Raw genomic sequence first — 19,194 nt, forward strand, 5'->3', positions numbered from 1 at the left:
AGCAGACATGCTCGTAAAAACAAAGTACTGTAAATTGGAGGCTCAGTTCGGCAAATCCAGAACAATCTATTTTATGTGACAACTGAGTGCTGAGAACTGCCCTTATTTTGTGTTATTTTAAGTCAAAATAACTTACAAAAAACATTATATTAAAGAGAAAGAATTGTCTCAAAATTGTGTTGAAAAAGTTTTGTATTTTTATTGTATAGTATTGTTTTATTGTACTGCAAATGCCTGCCATAATTATTGGTGTACTATAAAGATACATTTAATGTATACAAAGACAATGTCTTTCAGATTTGTGAAGGTGAGCAAATTATTTGTAGATTTCACCCAGCCATATCACAGATAGGACCTCAGATGTACTCAGAATTCCAGTGTTATTCAGAAAAATGGTTGAGAATGAGATGGATTAGTTTCTGAGTTCTTTCCTCAAGAACCCTGTTATCCAGTCTGATTCGGCTTTGAGAAGAAAAGTATGATCATCTATAAATGTGTCCGGAGTGCTGTGACTCACCACTCACATCTGAGATATTAGGTCATCTAGTCTCTGATCTAGTCTCCCAGCCACAGAAAACAAAAGGGAATATTTCAATATCAACTTTGTTCTAGTAACCAAAGTGTCAAAAGAAAACATCTGATGTCTAACATATTCATAGCTTAGACATACAGTGTCTGAATTAGTGAACATTTTGCAGTCCCCACTTTTGTATGGATAAGTATTTTGTCAAATGAAGATGTTTTACTCATTTGAAACTGTATTTTCAGTTTGATTTCAGGCTATATTTTTTAATGTGTTTTGTCAATGTGACACAAACACTAGAATTGCCCACATCATACACAGATTTAGTGAAGCTCTAAATCTTGCATGGATGTTTTTAGTGTTTTCCTGAGAAGGCAGTAAATCAGTACCACAAAGGTTTAAATTTACAGTAAATTAAAGAGTATGCAATCAGTTCTAGTTTGTGTCTGTTCTTATCTATGTCAATGATTCCATTATTACAATAGGTTAATTAAGATTTGTTAAGGACCTGAAAGTGGTCTAATCTGGTTTTCATGAGGCTGAAAGCTATTTGACAACTGCTCTTGAAATTCAGTTACGGTGCATGAAGCTGTGCAGAGCAAACACAGACTTTCACAATGTTCACTGAGGTTTGTGGACTTTGGCACCTGAAGCCAAGAAGCACATGTTTGTAAAGTCACCGAAGGAGAGAAAGCTGCAGACCTTCACTCACAGATCCAGTCATAGAACCCCGATAGCAGTTCAAGTAATTAGTTTGATCCCACTACAGATGCCCATCTCGGAGAGTTGTGTTTGAGGATGGAAAAAAGCAAACATGTCATTTCTTTCAGTTCTGAAGCTAAACCCAAGAGCTTATTTGTTTTTTTACAGTATATAAGAACAAAGGACTTCTTCATTCTGCTTCCTACCTTCTTAACAGTCTCACCTGGGGTATTCAAAGCTCTAAAAAAACAGAAAATAAAAAAGTTACAAACCCTAAAAGACCTGTAGTTGTTGTACTGTGTTGGTAAATTTGAAATGACTGAAATCAGATGCAAGTTTAAATTGTCATATATTACACCTCTTTTATTTGATATGTAATTATACCTGGTTTGTGTATTAGATTAGATAAATGGAATTTTTAGTTTTCATGTTAGCGCTTAGTATGCATTTTCACAGGAAATCTTGAATGAAATCCATACAATGTTACAATACATGAATATCATGACATAATCTAACACTATGTAAGCACAGTGCAAATTTTCATGTGCTATGCGACAGAAAAAAACAACTATTTTCTGTAGTCCTCTCTCAAATAAAAAATGTGAACATTTTTAATTGAAAGTGTTTGCCAAATTACATAGGAAATAAAAATGAATGAGAGTGATTTATCAAATTGTATTAACTTTTTTCAAATACTAATTATTTTGACATTGTACAAACATTCAGTTGTCCTGTTGTCTATTTCTTTATCTTATTCTTAAAACAGAGACTCTCTCAAAGGTAAAATATATATACAGTGCCATTGTGACTCATTATATGGAAATAAACTGAAAGACTATCCATGTTTTCAAGGTCTGTATTGAATTGGTTGGAAGCTTACAGTGAAAGTAAGTCATGTCAAACAAGAATAATCACGTGAGCTTCCCTTTCATGAATGCCCAAATGTCCGATCTGAACCTGTGTGAAGTGTGATAAGGTCCTGGGTGATATAAAACTAATTTCAATATGACTGGAGGCTCATTGCTTTATATGGTCTTGTTGTTCCCAGCATGTGGTATGGCTTTTTGTCTAACTAGATTAGGAAGCAGTAAACCCCTGACAGAGGTTTGGTGAATATGTATTATTTCTCAGCAGTACAAGAGGCTAATCCTTCAAGACAAGTAATAAATCCTTATTAAGCAAGAAGAACACAATGATGTCATTGGTGGCCTTTTGCATTTGTCAGCTTTTAATGGCACACAACCCTGTAAGCTGCTTTAACAGAACTCATTCTGAATGTCTGCACTGTGCACAGTACTATCAATATCCTTTTAAATACATAATATGGCACAGTAGCTTATATTTTAGAACTTTGCTACTTTGTTTCCAGGTTATCACTTTCCCAGGTATTTGTATTGGGCCTCAATGTTCATTGTGAAGTTTTTTTTCTGTATTTGTTTTCTTAGCAGTGCTTTTTTTCTTCTTCAATGACCACAGAATTCGTGACTCAAGGGCATAAGATAGATTCATAAGATTTTGATGTCTTCCTGCACTATAATTTCTTTTTTGTTCTATTAGGAAAACCTAGATTTAGGTTGAATATTAAAACCTACAAGAATATCAGCAAAAAAAGAAAGACCCCCAGACCAAAATGTTTCAGAATCCCATGATGTTACAGTATATGGTTGTGCTCTGTAATTGAAAGAAAAGGAGTATTAACCTCAAAGGGTTTGCAAATTTCTTGAAGTTATTTATATCAGCAGCTGCCACCTTTGGCCAGAATGTGTTTTTTTAAAGTATCTGAATATAAGTGACATGTTTCTAGACTGGGGCTGACTTTTTGGGTAATGTACACTACAGCTCATCAATTTGTCATTTTGCACCCCGATTTACTGTAAAATAATGAATAGGTTTGCATTTAAGTTTTTATTTAATTTTTTAAAGCTCTTGGATCTTGAAGATTACAGCTTCCAAATCACAGTGGGATCACATGGGTTTCTATTCACTAACATATATCCACACAGGGTTTGATTTATAAACTGTGACTACTGTATGTCCATGAACCTAAAAATAATTTGAACACTAACCATTTTAACCTTTTCATACCTATATGTCTCTTTACCGTTTACAGTTTAGCTGAATATAGCGGTGCATGTCAGCACACTATTGAAGAAACACAAACATCTGTGTCCCTGGCCCATGTGCCAGCTCTCAATAGCAGCGCCCAGCCAAAGACAGGGGTGCACCTGACTCAGATGTCCAGGGTTTTGACAAAAAGCCAACTCTAGTTGGCACTCTGAAGGTTTTGTCTTGAGAACTCCCCATTAAAAAGAACCCAGTCCTTTTCATGTTCGCTGCAGGCTGCGAGCTACAAGGTTCAGGAGTTCTAGTTAAGGCTTCTGGTTTAGAACTGTTCTACACCGTAACAAATACTGTAATATTTTGTGAGTATAATTGTTTCCTGTCTTGACGATTTTGTGACATGAGACAAACGTAGAAAGTGACTGAAAGAGAATGAGATCATTGTGACCAAAATCTTCCAAAGACCTTGATAAAAGGCACATCAGTAAAACAAAAATATTCTATAATAGATCTATAATATGGAAATATATTCTATAATATTAGAAGCAGTTCCTTCCTGAGAATAAATAAACAGCATTCCATTATTGTTTATAAAAATATGTATTTATTCTGTTGGAATCACACAGAGAACCTGAACAAAATGCACTTTGAATCAGATGTGATATTGTAGCTGTGTGAATTTAGAAACTGTTTATTACAAAAATTAATTGTTGTTAAATTAGTTTAGTGAAAAGTTTAATGATTTTAAAAGTGTAGTGATTTTTCTATATTAACTTTTTAGATGAATTAACAGCTATGCTGTGGGAGACATGATTCTTAAAGCTTTCCATATGAAAAGCAGAATCTGAAATGGTGTTGCGCTGCTTTTCCATTTTAAAATGATTGAGGTTTCTCAATATTGACATTGTGACCCGACTTTCCCAGGCCAGGTTTGCACGCACAAAAGGTACATCACGTGTCCTACTAGGAGACCCTATGATGGCATGACATGCCCGATTTGTCGTTTGCAGGAAAGTGCGCTACCAGGAGACCAGCAGGATGATCTCTCAGGACTCTCTGCACCCACCCTCCTTTGCCCGGTCAGTGTCGCAGGACTCCCTGGACAGCAATGCCATGGAGGATTACTGGAGCGAGGTGAAGAGCATCGAGGAGGACTGTGACAGCGCCCAGGAAGAGGCGATCGAGGTCAGATCTGCTGATGGTAAGTGAGGACAGGGGCTGCTAGTTTGCTCTTTCTGGACGGCGTCTGGCTTCAACTAGACTTAGAAACTGTTGCACTCTTTTGTGGATTTTGATTAGATAATTAATTGAGTCATTTAATTAGCTGTTACATTATTTTGAGTGTATAAATGGAGAATGTGCGTTGCATAGTGGCGCAGTAGTTGGCATCGCTGGAGCCCTGGGTTCAATTCCTGGGGTGCTGTCTGTGTAGAGTTTGTATTTTCTCCCCGAGTTCCTCCAGTGTTTCCTCCCACAGCCCAATGTTTACTTTTCTGCTTAACAACAGCTCTGGGTAAGCAGGAAAGTGCTGGTAGTGCTGATAGGTTAAATGGCTGCTGGGAGAATTGGCCCCTTAGTGAGTGTGTGTGTTTGTGTCTGTGTGTGCCCTCCGGTGGACTGGTGTCCTGCCCAGGGTGTACCCCGCCTTGCGCCCGTTGCTTGTCAAGATAGGCTCTGGCTCCCCCATGACCCTGAATTGCACAGAGTAGTTAGAAAATGGATGGATGGACATGTAAATGGAAATGTTGATGAGGATAATGATAGAAATGATGATTGAAACGTGGAATGTGTATTTGTATGGAGAGACGGTCTTAAGCATTGGCACTTGCTATTTCACATCAGTTATTTCACCTAGAATCTTTAGCACTTCTGCCTAGGTTAAGTCAGTACTCTAAAAATATTCACTATTAGGTTTTTTTAATATCTGTTTAACTAAACAAATCTGGAAACAGCTCTGTTTCAGTTGAATATCAAAGGTGAATGCTTCTTACATTGTGGCGGATAAAACTGGATCTTTGATTTGAAGATCCCAGGTTTATTTAGTCTGATTACAGCCGTAGTCTGGAGGATAATTGAGGGTTCTGGGCTCAGGACTGGGAGGTTCAGGGTTCAAAGCCTTGGTGGGACACTGCCGTACACCTGAACACAGAGCTTTACTACGTGCTCAGCTGTAGACAGAGGTATGCGTGTAAGCCTCTTGGGAGAAAACTGCCAGACAGATGCATGAGTAAAAGCGGGAAGAGCCTGAGGAAGGCGGGAGTGTTGCTGTGGTAGAGGAGCGCTGTGAGCAGCCCGCTGGTGCGGTTGTCCTTGCAGAGGGGGAGCTGGAGGAAGCCTGGCTCCAGGAGGCAGGGCTGTCCACGCTGGTGTCGGGGCCCCCGGGGGACAGTCCGGCTGAGGCCCTCGTCTCCACGCTGACCCGGACGCAGGCCGCCATGGTCAAGAAGCGCCTCGACAACTACACGCAGACCATGCGCAAGAAGAACAAGCAGCCCGCGCGAGACGTCCGGGATATCTTCGCGAGCGGTGACACGCCGGTAAGCGAGGGGCGATCGTGCCGCGTCCCGCGTCCCGCGATGAGCTGGCGAGCCGTCCTTCGCGAACAGAGAGATGCCGGTCACGCGTGTTTTATATGGAGCTCAGTTTTTATACATCTGATTTACACCAGCAGTGACCCAAAACTGAGTCAATAACATCCCAGTACTTTCACATGATACTGCATTGCACTGCATTGTTTTTAGGCCCGGTGGGCTCTTTGTGCTTTGGTGTTGACTCCTAGTTTGTATATTTCTATTACATTTATACTTGCAGAATATTCTGTTATACAGTATATAGTGTCCTCTCTTATTTTTCCTTAGGATATTTTACAGACTTTCTGAGTACATCTGGGATGCAAAGCTGCAGCACGAGAACTAAATGGCGCAGAGCCCGCTAGTTCTGCTTCTCTAGGCTGTTCTGTACTGCCAAGGCCAGGGTACAATGCTAAGTCAACTTTTCTGTACGGTACTGAGCTTTAGACTTTGTGAATGCTTTTCAGAAGAATGTGGGCTGTGAAGTATTAGTCGTGATAGGAGAAAGAAGAAGACAGAAGTACAGAAAAGTAAATGAACTGTAAAAAATCAGTTATTCAAATCACCTCATACTGTACCATGCCTGCAGTCTTCCACTCAAAGTTATGGAAGGAAAAATACTATACTGTATATTTGGAGCCAAACATTCTCCATATCATCACATTTTCAAAAATAAATTAATTTCTGAAGTGTTTTATTTGAAATTTCAACAAATTGTATTTTTTGAGAGTCACTCAACACTTTCTCTGAAATTACCTGTGAGATTACAAATAAAGCCTTCAGTATAAAAATATTTGGTGATTTTTGTTCGATTTGAATGTAAGGAGCATTGTCCACTGTTATAAAACTACCAGCCACATTATATTCACTTAATTAAACTACAGTTTATTCGCTGTCATGTCCAGTTATTTATTTAAGATGAATGGCTGATCTAAGCAATTGGCCTAAACAGAATAATTTCTACAGGCATGCCCAGAGCAGGAAACTAGGAAGTGTAGTATCTCAGTCAACAATGACATTTACATGTGAAGTTTGCAGATCTAAACTATTCAAATATCAGGAACAGAAAACTGGCTTCATGCAGAAAATATGAATAAGTTAGTTGTTTTGCTTTCAAATAATGTCTGGCTGTCATTTTTTTTAAATAACTTAATTTTTTTTAAAAGAACTTAAAAAAACATTGCATACTGTTGACAACACATTCTTTCAGATTTTGTATTCTTGCGTGTCTTTTATATTTGAAGCTTGAATTTCTAAAATTACAAAATTATGGGAAATGCTGGCCAAATTATTTGGCTTCTCTGCCAATTTCAGCAACAGTTAAAGATGATGTTTGCAGATAAAGTGTCTTTCAAAAGTATTCAGATTCTTGCATAGTTTTCACATTTTGTTGCTAAAGCTTGCAGAGACAATGACATGACACTGTGAGGTAACAGTATGGTTATATGCAGAAGGTTACACATTCAAAAAATAAACAAAAAGAAATAGCAAATACTGTAGGTAGCAGATATGAAAGAAAAATGGAGAAGTCATAAATTGGAGAAGTCAACCTAAGTCAAGGTCAACCTAATTTATTTAAGTACATAAAATTATCTTAACAAGCCCTTCAGCTAGTTAACTTGCTTCTGTCTGTGTGCAATAATAGTTGTCCACGTGATTTAAGAACGGATATACTGATTTCTGTAAAGTCAGGCAGTGAATTTCAAGCACAAATTTAACTATGAAGACCAAGCAGCTTGCCAGCCAGGTAAGGGATAAAGCTGTATAAAGACTCAGATTAGGAGAAAGCTGTCAAACATTTCAAAGAGCCATAATGTGTTTTTGAGCTTGATGAAGCTCATCATTAAGAAGCGGAAGACATCCAGACACTGCCTAGATCACGCTGTCCCTCTAAACTGCCACCATGCCACCATCAGGGCAATGGAAAGACAAACCCAGTTCAAGTTGCCTAGATTGCTATGGCAAAGTGGAAAACCCATCTCAGATCTTGCATAGTTTGCAACAAATCATATGTTGAAAGGCTCATTATAGCACATCACTTGGTTATAATCTTTCCTGCTGACAATCATGGTGGCAGCATTATGTTATAGTTCTGCTTCTCGTCAGCAGAGACTGTGAGGCTTGTCAAGACTGATTGAAACATAGGTGATGCAAAGTACTGGCATAGAGGAAAACCTGCTTCAGACCTACAATTCCTAAAAGTCAAATTCCTGTCATGAATCCGGCTGAGAATCTGTGGAAAGACTTGGAAACTGCTGTCCATTAGTGGTGCTCACATAACGTGGAGTCTGCTAATGAGCTAAGAAGAATAGGCAGAAATGGCACTAAGGAAGTGTGCAAAGTCTACCCAAAAAGACCTGCAGCTATAACTGGTGTCAAAGGTGCTTCTAGCAAACAGTAATAGGTTTATTCCATGCTGAAAAGAGAAGAAAGAAAACACAACGTTTCAGCTGTGGAGCCTTCTCTTTTCAGCATGGAATAAACCTACTGTATTACTTGCAATCACCATATTTCAATATTTTTTTACTGATATTTATTAGACCGTGTCTTACCCTTATAAATATTCAGTGTGAGCGTTCAGGTTTTGAATAAAATATTCAGTTAAAAAATGAGCATGCATCATTTTGGAATTTCATTCAATGGGACACAATAGGCAGGGTCTGCATAATTTTGCAAGACACTGTATATACTTTAGGAAACACTTTTTCATTTACCTCACTACCTCTCATAAACTCAAAAACCTGCAGCAAGTCCACACCCACTGACTTAAAATTTCACTTTCTCTAATCTAGTTTGTTTTTCTCATGCAAAGCACATGCTGAAAGAGTTTAATTGAAACAGCAGCATTACTTTTAACAGAGAATTTGTAGTTATTTTTACAGTATGTCTGTTCATTCACCAAGCTGTGGTTTCTTCACTCTGCACATGACACAGGGGTCTGATCTTGCAGCTGTGCTGTGCAGAATGTGCAATCTGTTACTCACTCCAGCCTGATTCATAGTCAGCATATTCTGTCACAAGCTCCCCTTCCTCCCTTCTCTCAGACTGGCATTTCAGCCGGTATGCATGTAAGCACATTTTTTGTTAATGATTTGCTCTGAGATGACTCACTGTGAGGCTCTCTTATACTAGCATCCTCCACAGCAAATGAAAGCAGACCTCTGCTGAGCAATTCCAGACCACAACTCCCCTTTCTTACCATAAAAAGATATATTTAGAACCGTCTTTGTGCTGTCTTGAGATAATTTGGAATCCTTTCTCTTTTCCTAGAACTGTTGTTTTCCATTTAAAGCCCTAAATAATAGTGGTCTGGGAAAAAAACAACAGATTGGCCTTTTTTTCTCCACAAAAATGATTCAGCTCTCTGCTTTATTGACATTTAATTTAGCATCACACCTTACAACAGTATGTTACCTTTTATTTAGTTGTGTTCCAGTTTCTTCCTAGGAGAGCCATGAGGGCTTATACTGAATGTACCCAGAGAAATGATGTCAAAGCTACAAACCTCATCGTGATCTGACGGGCACCTCAGGTTACAAGTTCAAAGATGTTATAGCCTACAGTATAAAACAAATTGTTGCCATGGGTAGATTTGCAAAGATTTGAACATTTTTGTGAACTCAAGTTCTGAAAGAATTCACTATGAAAAGGAATTCATTTTTTGTCTTTCATTCAAATGATGATGTACAGTATTGATAGTTAAAAGAGGTTCTGTTAATTTTCCTTAATTCAGTTGGACTGAGAGATATATTGTTTTTTTCTCTCTCGTTTTAGTTGTTTAAAAACTGGAAGACGACTTCTTTTCCTTCAATTTCAATTTAAATATCTTTACATTTGTACTTTAAAAATCCAATGCATTGTCTAGTAAACTCAAGCCTTGATTTCCTGAGAATGAAACTGGGTTTTACTTTGTAAGTATAAACCTACTAAAAATGCAGAACAGCGTATGACTTTTAGTTGCGTGTTTCCTGTAAATCTATTCTCCTGCAATCTTTAAATTTCTCCCAAATGTTTATAACTTTATTTTAGACTGCTTTTAATTTAGGTTATGTAAATAATGAGATGTAATGTTGTGCACAATGTATAGTTTGCATTTAGAGTAATGGCTTCCGTATGAACACTTTTATAGTTATAATTATCAATATCAGTAGTAACTGCTAATAGTATTTATGAGTGTATAAGTATAAGGTCTCATATGTACCTACCTAATACACAACAGATGTATTTTTCCATATAAGTACCTATTTGCCACAGATACTGGGAACATCTGAAACCAGTTGTTGTGAAGATGGAGACACATTCTCCTATAAATATGGATAAGTGATTCCCTATGTCCATCATCCGCATTCCTTACTAAGCCAGAGCATAAGTCAGTGAGTGCCCTAACATGACTTTTACAGCACCTGGATTATTTCTGTAGGCTACTCTGGCTTTTCTGTGGCATTAATGAAGTTTGTGATGTGAATGTTTGAGAATGAACCCAGAGACTGTGATGGAAGAATTCTGAACAAAAAGTCCATATTTTTAAATCCAGTCTGAAAATATACAGTATTAATGTTGCTTCTGTTTGAATTGCAGTGAATTATATTTTAAAGTATTTTTCTCATTTGTTCATAGTATTTCTTTAAAGTGTTTTTAAACATACTTCTATTTAAATGTAAAGCACTTTGATATTTTTGGTACATTATAAAATAAAGTTTTATTATATCTCATTTGTTTAAAGAAGTGTTATGCTAAAGCCAAATATATTTTCATGTTTAAAAAAGAAAATTAAAAAGATGCTTTAAAATTGCATTTAATAAAGGTGTTATGGTAATGTGGAATTTTAAATGTGAGTATTGCATTAAACCATGTGATCAATTGTAGGTGTGATAGCTTCTTATTTAATTGAAGTTTTTGCACATCCAGAATTTAATCCAAACTATTTTATTTACCATGTGGAGGTTGTAAATCATTGTTCATGTTTTTTATTTTTTTTTTCAGTTTCAAACAACTTGTTAATTTCACAAAGTCGTGGGGTCTTTCCTCAATTTTTTCTTTATAGTTATCAAGTCAGGGCTGATTCAAATCATTCCAAGTATTAATCTGTTAAATTAATGTATTATTAATTTAACAAGTTCTGCAGTCCTTGTTTTAGGCGAGGTCATAGTTTTTGACAGAAGTTAGAAGGAAAACGATTTATGCAAATAAGCTGATGTTAAATGAAAATGTAGCCCTCTGTTTTCTCCACTGCACATTTCTAGAGCAGTTTTGTGATGCTGCCTGGCACGTGGGCTGCTGTGTATCTTCATACATTTTGATGTGGGAGGGGATCACTGTTAGTCTGCCACACCTTTTGGTGGTCTACAAACCTGCAGGTCTGCGGCTGATGGGGTCACGGGCTCTTGATCGACTGTGCATTCCTCATGATCTCAATGGCCTTCAAAGCATTCATGTGGCTTAATGTAGCCCCGGTGAACACCAAGAACCTTTAGCCAAGGCAACAAAATGGAAACACAAACTAAAAAATTGAGAGCTCTTGAAATTCCTAAAATGCTTGCTTGATTGTTTGTGGGAAATGAGTCTCTTTCTAATATACTTATCCTTCTACAATTTCTCACAGTCCTCTGAGCCCGTTTCACCAACCCCTTCCAGCAGCACGCCTCATCCACATCCACATCCACCTAAGCTGCCTTTTTGGATACCAGCAAGAAGTAAGTGGAGAAGCAGATCACAGCCCTAGTTTCATTCCCTAGAGGAGGTGTCAGGAAGAGAAGGCCCATATAGGGGAGACTTACAGGCGGGGGGGCGGGGGTTGGGGTGCCGTCATCTCTTTCTCTGGTTCTTCCTCATTCCCTCAGTGAAGTTAAGTGAAGTGGCCCCAAAGACTCTGGGTTTTTGTTTCTCTTTTCTTATTTTTCGCGCTGGAAATGACCTTGACGTGTACGGTGGATACGCCCTTTTTTTTGTTCATTTTTCCCGTCGGCGAGTAATATTGGATGTATGATGTATCTTCTTTATGCCTCCTACTCGGGGGCTTTCGAGCTTCTTGAGTAGGGAGGCAAGGCCTCTTGTTCCATGTTTTGACTTCAGTACGGGAGAATGATTTTTTTTTTAAAAACCTAACCCCAACATTGTTTTGTAAGTTACTTCACGGCCACATGAGTTTTTATGTCTGTGTATCAATACCATATGGCAAATAAGCACTATAACAAGTTCTTCAAGCACAAAAGAGCATTTGGCTGATCTGTAGCATCAATTGGAAGTTGGTGCTCTCTGAGAGATGGACAAAATTTTACTTATCACTGGTGCAAATAACAGACAGAAAACCAATATACTGGGATTCTTGGACACAAGCTTCCAACTTTAAGGAGTCTTCTTGAAGACACACAACCATTACAGTGAAGTCTTCATGAAAACAGGGATTTCTACATACTGTATCTCTTAAGCAGGAGCACATCTGTAAATGCAATGGGCCACTTAGTCTTGAATTTATGGAGGTTGAAGAGAGAAGAAAGAGAAATAGCCTTAAATTCTTTGAAGTGCTTGCCTCTCTGAAGAGAGTGCTCTTCTGCAGGGCACGGAACACCTACGCATAGAAAAGTGACATTTTAGACTTCAAATTAGGGACACTGTTGAAACTTTGAACAACTGAAACTTGAGAAAAAAGGTACAAGGAAGCTCATCTAATATACAGAATATGTTACAGAATTATCTTTTGCAGGGTAGCTATTTATAATAAGCCTTGGCCCCTTCTTTGAGTTCTTTAATGGTTTATATATTCTTTGTCTTTTTTTCTTTATTTTCCCCCCACAAACACTTGTTTAAAGTGGAGAACTGTGTGTCGGATTGCCAGATGAGTAAGGAACGGCCAGCAGAGGAGTTTGTTTTCACGGTGCCTTACTCTGAAGGAGCAGCCTGCAGGAGAAAAGACAGAGACTCCAAGAACTTCCAGAGAATCAAGAAAGATGATGGCACCCTGCCCGTAAGTCCCAGCACTGGGACTGACCACCTTTGCTTCACATTTCATAGTTTTAAGACTATTAAGTTTGATTAAGTAGTAATGTTCCAGGTCAATGTCTCAGAATATTTATTTTTCTTGTCTTTTATTTGTTTAGAAATTTGTGTGGCGTAGTACAAGGCTGGGATTTACTAGGGTGGGGGATCTGTCCCCAGAGGACATGAAGAAGATTGGTTACCTCTCGCTGATTGAATTAACGGCATTTTATGATGCCCTGGGCATTGAACTGAAACGCAACCGTACAGTGCGGATCAAAGTACGAGGTAGGTGGCCTGACAGAAGTCTGTCAATGATGTAAACTTTTCAAGTAATTGAAATCTGAGAAATGTGTTGCACAGATACTACAGCTCATCAGTCCTTCTGTTCTTTCATTTTTTTTACAGAAAGTGGCCTTTTTGGAGTTCCCCTCACAACCTTATTAGAAAATGACCAAAAAAAGGTTCCTGGATTGAAAGTTCCTCTTCTTTTTAAAAAGGTAGAGAATGTTTGATTTATCAAGAATTTTTCCGATTGCTATCTTGCTGTCATTCATGACAATTGCATCTTAAATTACAGTGCATTATGGCAGTGCCACAAACGTTTTAATTATGTTTGAGGATGATCTTAAGTTTCAAGATTTTTAAGTATATAGGACATCAGACATTTTTTTTTTATTTTATGTACATTTTGTAAGTGTAGCAAACAAAAATATACAGTACATGAAATAAAGTACACAAGTGCATAAATATTTTTTCTACCTTTTAGAAAAGTGTTCTGAATTGCAGTGCTAAAAGAGTCTGGGCATCTTCTGGGACGTTACTTATCTCTGCTTTACTTAGTGACTGTTTCTTGTTTATCCTTCCAAATGACAGACTTTAAAGACATTACTTTGTCTTGGTTTCTACTCTTTTATTCAAAATATTGGGGCTGAGCAACACTGACTGCCAATCCTTTTTGCATGTATGTTTCAGGCCATTACTTATTGTTTGTGCTGTGTATTCTGAGACACTTGATTACTGATTTGGCAAATCTCAGCTTTGCCTCGCCAGCGCCTCTCCTGTCTCATTCATTTAGTCAACAGCAGCAGCAGATTCCTGGCATCAGGAAAGAAAAAACAGAAAGCCAAAACAAATTCAGCTTAGAATGTTTTACATCTTCAAATCTAGAACAGACTTGAGGGTAATACTGTATATAACCATATATACAATAAAATACGTTTCATGTACTACACACCTAAAGGGAAAACATTCTACTTTTGAGCACCTTTTAACATGTGATAATATTATAATACATTTTAGTATCAATATTATATGAGTGCATAGGTCTTAAAAGTGTCTTTGCTTGGGGCCACACTGAAATCGGTGGCTCCTCTTTCTTTTGGAGACCAGCTGGTATAGGAACCTGTAGCTCTAACCTTGAAAACGTCCAGGCTCTCAGGTGTTATGACTGTGAGCTGATAGGATCTAGTGCTTGTTTGTGAGAGAGTTTGAATAAAGCCTTGATTGACCTTGTTCACACAGCTGAATTCCCCGTGAGGCTCTACTTCAGACAGCGCGTGTTCTAATCTAAACCATTGTATACTTTCTGCACGGTGATAAAATTAATTCAGCATTCAAATGTAGGGGAGTTCCTGGTAGGCTGACTCCAAATCAAACAGAGAAGCCACAACCCGGCTGTTCCTTCCTCTGAAAACAGCTTCCTTCTCTGAAAGGAGGGGCACTTTCCAAGGGAGATGTAAAAAAATAAAGTGCAAATATTTTCGAAACCCTGGGCTCTGTATCATGTTTAATATAGACGAACTATTGGCCTCGTCCTTGAGTAAACATCTAAATATTCTGGAAGGCAAATTATTGTGTCTTTTTGTTCGCTTCCAGTGGCATTTTTGTTTTTATGTAATGAGCATATTCTGTAGTGTAAGATTGTGTTGAATGGATTCTAGTATGCAGTATATAGTACTCTGTTTTGGTTGACCCCGTGTAGATGATATGTTGACTATTTTTGTTTTCATTTGCTGTGACTGTTCAGTATAAGAGTAGACAAGATATTCAATTCAGTTCAACTCAATGCAAGCTTTTTTGTCCCTTAGGGGAAATCATGAGCTTGTGCTCTGGTACAGGTGAAGCAGGGACATTTAAAGCTCTTTGCAGAAGGCTATGAGTTATGACCTTATATACACAGAGGCCAAAATCCTATGAAGTCCACAACATGCATTGTGTTCATGTTCATGACCTTAGCGGACTGAGCAGCACTTGTTTCCTCTTTCTGTATGACTTTACAAAGAAAGTGCTCTCTAATTCTTCTTTTTAATTTGACATCATGGCTAAAAATGCTAAAAACTTAAAAGCTAAAAGAAAATTCTGTCATTTTTTCAGCATTGGGGCCCACGGTTGTGTATTTTTTTGGAGAACATTTTTGGAGAACATTTTTTTCTCAAAACAATGTCAATGGGAGAGTAATTCTTTGTCAGATCTGTTCATTAGTTTCACTTATTTGCTTGGCAGTTGATGATGTTCTACAACAGTATACCACATGGCACATCTCTGTTTAATATGGATAGTTTTCCACAAGGTATACTAGTATTTATTCATCTGGGATGATTACTGATATGAAGTCTTGATCTATCAAGAGAGACCAAACAATGCCAACGTGGGGTTCTTCAAGTACAAAAACTACAGACCAGGAAAGATGGAGGCTGGTGGAGAATTTCAATAAGGCAGCTCTGGGACTTCCTTTCTGCTGTGTCAGTGGGACCACTGGAGTTTTGGTGGATGAAAAAGGGGAGCCTGGGGAGCAGATCAGCATAGAAAGGTTTGTCTCTGGTGAGGGCAGGCGCCAAGTGCGTGAGCAACTGCACAGGAAGTGGGGCTCTTAGTTGTCAGTGGGCAAGGTTAGGGTTTAACCTCTCGTCCTGCCTTTGTGTTGACCTCCGCAAATAATAACCTGCGCAAGTCATCGGCTCTCCTGGCGTTTGTGTGCTGCAGCTCCTGTCGAAGCTGGAACAGACTGGACTGCAGACGGAGGGGATTCTTCGCGTCCCGGGTTCTGCCTCCCGGGTCAAGGTGAGAAGAACCTTCTTCTTCAGGAGTGTTTCCTTGTGTCCAATGTGGGAGGGCTGGGAAACAGGAAGGCAATTCAGCTCATTTAAATATATTTATTACTGTACGGTCTCCCTGTGTGTTTCCCTTATTTAGTCACATTTAATCTGTTATTCCAAAAATGGGCAAACACATTCTACAGGAAAGTCTAACGTGAAAGAGATTGGTTTTCATGCCCACTAGGAAAGGTTAGTCTGTAGAATTATTTTCAGGTGATATGGAAGTTCTACAGTCTTTTAAGAAGACAAAGAGTTGTGACGTTTTGCACTTTTAAAATTACATTGTACCCTAACTGGATTAGAACAAAATTTCCTATATCATTATTGTTCATACTAAATTGCACACTTCACACCATCATTACTAATACAATGCAGGATAATATAGTTTATTAGGCACTACTGTATGTAGTAGCTCCTTGTCAACAGCATGTGACAGATGGAAACGTTTTACACAGTAAAGACTTACAGATGTTCAAATATAGTGCTGTATGTGTTTTGATAGTCATGAATATGTGTTAACATGATGCATATCAAATGTCATCTAGCTCTGATTAAAGCTGTATCTGAGCCAGAAAATGATTTCATTTTGCAGTTGTCTCTTTGATTTATGGGGTGGTCATGTAAATTTCTTTAAAGGACGGTGACATTTTGTCATTTTGTATGCTAGATGCTGCATAATTGACAGAACTGTGCAGAAAACCTTATGGAAATTAGGGAGGGCAGCAGTTTTATATGTCTGGTTTTGATTTTTGCTTTAAGCCTTAGGTATTAAATTCTTGCTGTTTGCATCAGGCACGCATATGGAAGTGTTTAGCCTGGGATATAGTTTTACCTTGCATGGCCTAGAAATCAGTAGTCCAAGTTCACTTAAAAGGTAATAATAATTAGAATAATAATTCTGTGTACTTGTAATAAAAGTATTCATCCCAAAGCACTTAACATCTAGGAAAGGACCCAACTCGTCCACCACGTGGCAGCTGTTATGTACTGTATCATCAGCCCCACTGCACAGCGGATCAGACAGAGGAGTGATAATTACTTCACCAGCTGAACTATGGTAGAATATACCTGGGACACCAAGGTTAACACCCCTACTCTTACCAACAGTGTCATGGGATCTTTAGTGGCCAAGTAGCCACGACCTCAATGTAATGTCTCATTTCAAGGATGGCACCTCCTACAGTGTAATGTCTGCTGTCATCATATTGGGATATTTGGCTTAGAAGTTTTGCTCCAAAGAGAACAATTTCAATTTCAAACAGTCAGTGTCAATTACTGACCCAGCGAGACAACTTACAGCGGCAAACTGGTTTTCCTTAGAGCTCCCCCATTCCAGTACTGCTGGGAACTGACCGTGCGGGGCATCGGTAAGCAGATGAGATCAGGCTGCAGGTTGGTACTGTAGATCTGCTATAAAAGGTTATTGGTTTTCAGAAGAGAAAATATTCTGAATTTAAACATTTTAGGGCATTCAAATGTATAATTATTTAAAAATCTCGAATGGTGTTTTTTAAAAACAAAATGTTTTCTGTCGATAGCATCTTCGTCGGGAACTGGAAGAGAAATTTTATGATGATGTGTTCGACTGGGACCAAGTGAGGCACAATGATGCAGCTGGCCTTCTCAAAATGTTTATCCGGGATCTCCCATATCCTCTCTTAACCATGCAGTACCTCCCAACCTTTACTGCAGTCGAAAGTGAGTATTCCTTAGCTAATGCTGTAATGTGCCATTGAACATTTCACACTTCAGTCCTTTCTGAATGATCGTTCGGAACCTGACGTATTTTTAAGAATAACCAGGGAGTTCACCATTGACAAAATGAACTTTTTAGGTCTGTAACTGCTATTGTAAAATTGTTGGCACCTGGCAAAATACTAAATGTGTTTTTATTTGTCCCAATTTGTTTTATGGTCTCGCGTGTTATTCTTAAATGTAATTTAATTTGGACTTATTTTGTAATCAGGAGTGTGGTTCTGAATGTTTGTATCTCATCTGTTTCATCTCTGCAATGTGTCTGCTGACGGCCTGTCCTGAACTTACTCATGTTTCTGATAAAAACCTCCTTTTCTTTCAAGGCATAGGATGATGCAAGGATGATATTTATTGTTTGGAACAGATTCTAAAAACCTTTATTACAGTTTGTGTAGTTAGGGGGGCAGTAACCTTCGTCTGCCTTCATATTCTGTGTTATTCTTGTAACTGGGAGTTGGCAGCTACTTTGTCTTTTCTGTTTTAGCCCCCATTTAGATCTGTCAATTAATTGACTCTCATTATGACTCTCATAGAAGTAAGTAAAGGATGAGGACCATGCGCACCTTTGTCCCAAGCGCACAGTCTCTACACTGGTGTAAGGATCACATGTACAGTAGGAGTGATGTGAAACACATGCATCACATGCAGATCGATGTCTGTGAGCTCAGCATGCCGATGCTGTAGTACAGCTTTGCAGTGATTGAGATACGAGTGTATGGTTATGAATAATCCGGAACTGGATGTTCAACGAAGAAGGCATTTTAATACAAAGGAGGTGACTGATGCAAAAGTTGTTATTATTATTATTATTATTATTATTATTATTATTATTATTATTATTATTATTATTATTAGAAAAGCCATTTTATTGTATGTTATTTTTTTAAAGTATTATGTAGCTTACACATATTCCTGTCAAATTCCAGACTTTCCTCTTTAAAGTGAGTGGTATGTGATACCTGTAGCTGGAGCTCATGTATTCCATCACCTTTCCCATTGTATAATAACCTTTTTTTTAATTCCCTGTTTCCACAATGGTTTAAGGTGTGAGACTGTGGTGCCTGAAATAGATGTGCTTTTTATTTCTGTTGCTGAGAGTGTCAGTGTTTTCTGCAGATTGGCAAATGGCAAGTAGCTGTATTTTCTTGAGCAATGGTGAATATGGAGAATTACACTGGCTCTGTGTAGGGTAGTGACTCGGTGTCCTGTATGTTAAATCAGCATATAAACCTTCCAGTCTTTTTATCGTGTGGCTAAGGTGGCATTCTTTTACAAAATGCAGACTTTGGTATTTGAAACAAACGTGTATGGAAGTGAAATTTCCTTTTAATTATCAGTAAACGTCCAGTGATTTCCAGAGTGCAACAACTCTTAATTGGCCATACATGAAGAACCAAACCTGCCCCTGGACATTGTGTACTAGCAGAGAACTAGTACAACAATATTCAAAGAGGCAGTGGACACAAAAAAAATGCTTAGTCCTTAGGTGAAAATCTATTCAGTTGTTTTT

The 19,194-nt window shown here is 38.2% G+C and overlaps 1 protein-coding gene across 3 annotated transcripts in view; it reads left to right on the top strand.

The window, feature by feature from the left end:
- The window catches only part of arhgap28 (Rho GTPase activating protein 28), a 52,318-nt gene that overhangs the window by 24,667 nt on the left and 8,457 nt on the right, over window positions 1–19,194 (top strand). For all 3 annotated transcript variants that reach the window (XM_069191603.1, XM_069191604.1, XM_069191605.1), the window contains exons 2-9: window positions 4,297–4,487; window positions 5,603–5,823; window positions 11,459–11,549; window positions 12,666–12,820; window positions 12,954–13,119; window positions 13,240–13,331; window positions 15,817–15,894; window positions 17,468–17,627. In XM_069191603.1, coding sequence (XP_069047704.1) covers window positions 4,297–4,487; window positions 5,603–5,823; window positions 11,459–11,549; window positions 12,666–12,820; window positions 12,954–13,119; window positions 13,240–13,331; window positions 15,817–15,894; window positions 17,468–17,627 — 1,154 coding nt within the window. The remainder of the gene's footprint in view (window positions 1–4,296; window positions 4,488–5,602; window positions 5,824–11,458; window positions 11,550–12,665; window positions 12,821–12,953; window positions 13,120–13,239; window positions 13,332–15,816; window positions 15,895–17,467; window positions 17,628–19,194) is intronic.

Source organism: Lepisosteus oculatus, chromosome 6 (genome assembly GCF_040954835.1).
Source record: "Lepisosteus oculatus isolate fLepOcu1 chromosome 6, fLepOcu1.hap2, whole genome shotgun sequence".
Lineage (NCBI taxonomy): Eukaryota > Metazoa > Chordata > Actinopteri > Semionotiformes > Lepisosteidae > Lepisosteus > Lepisosteus oculatus.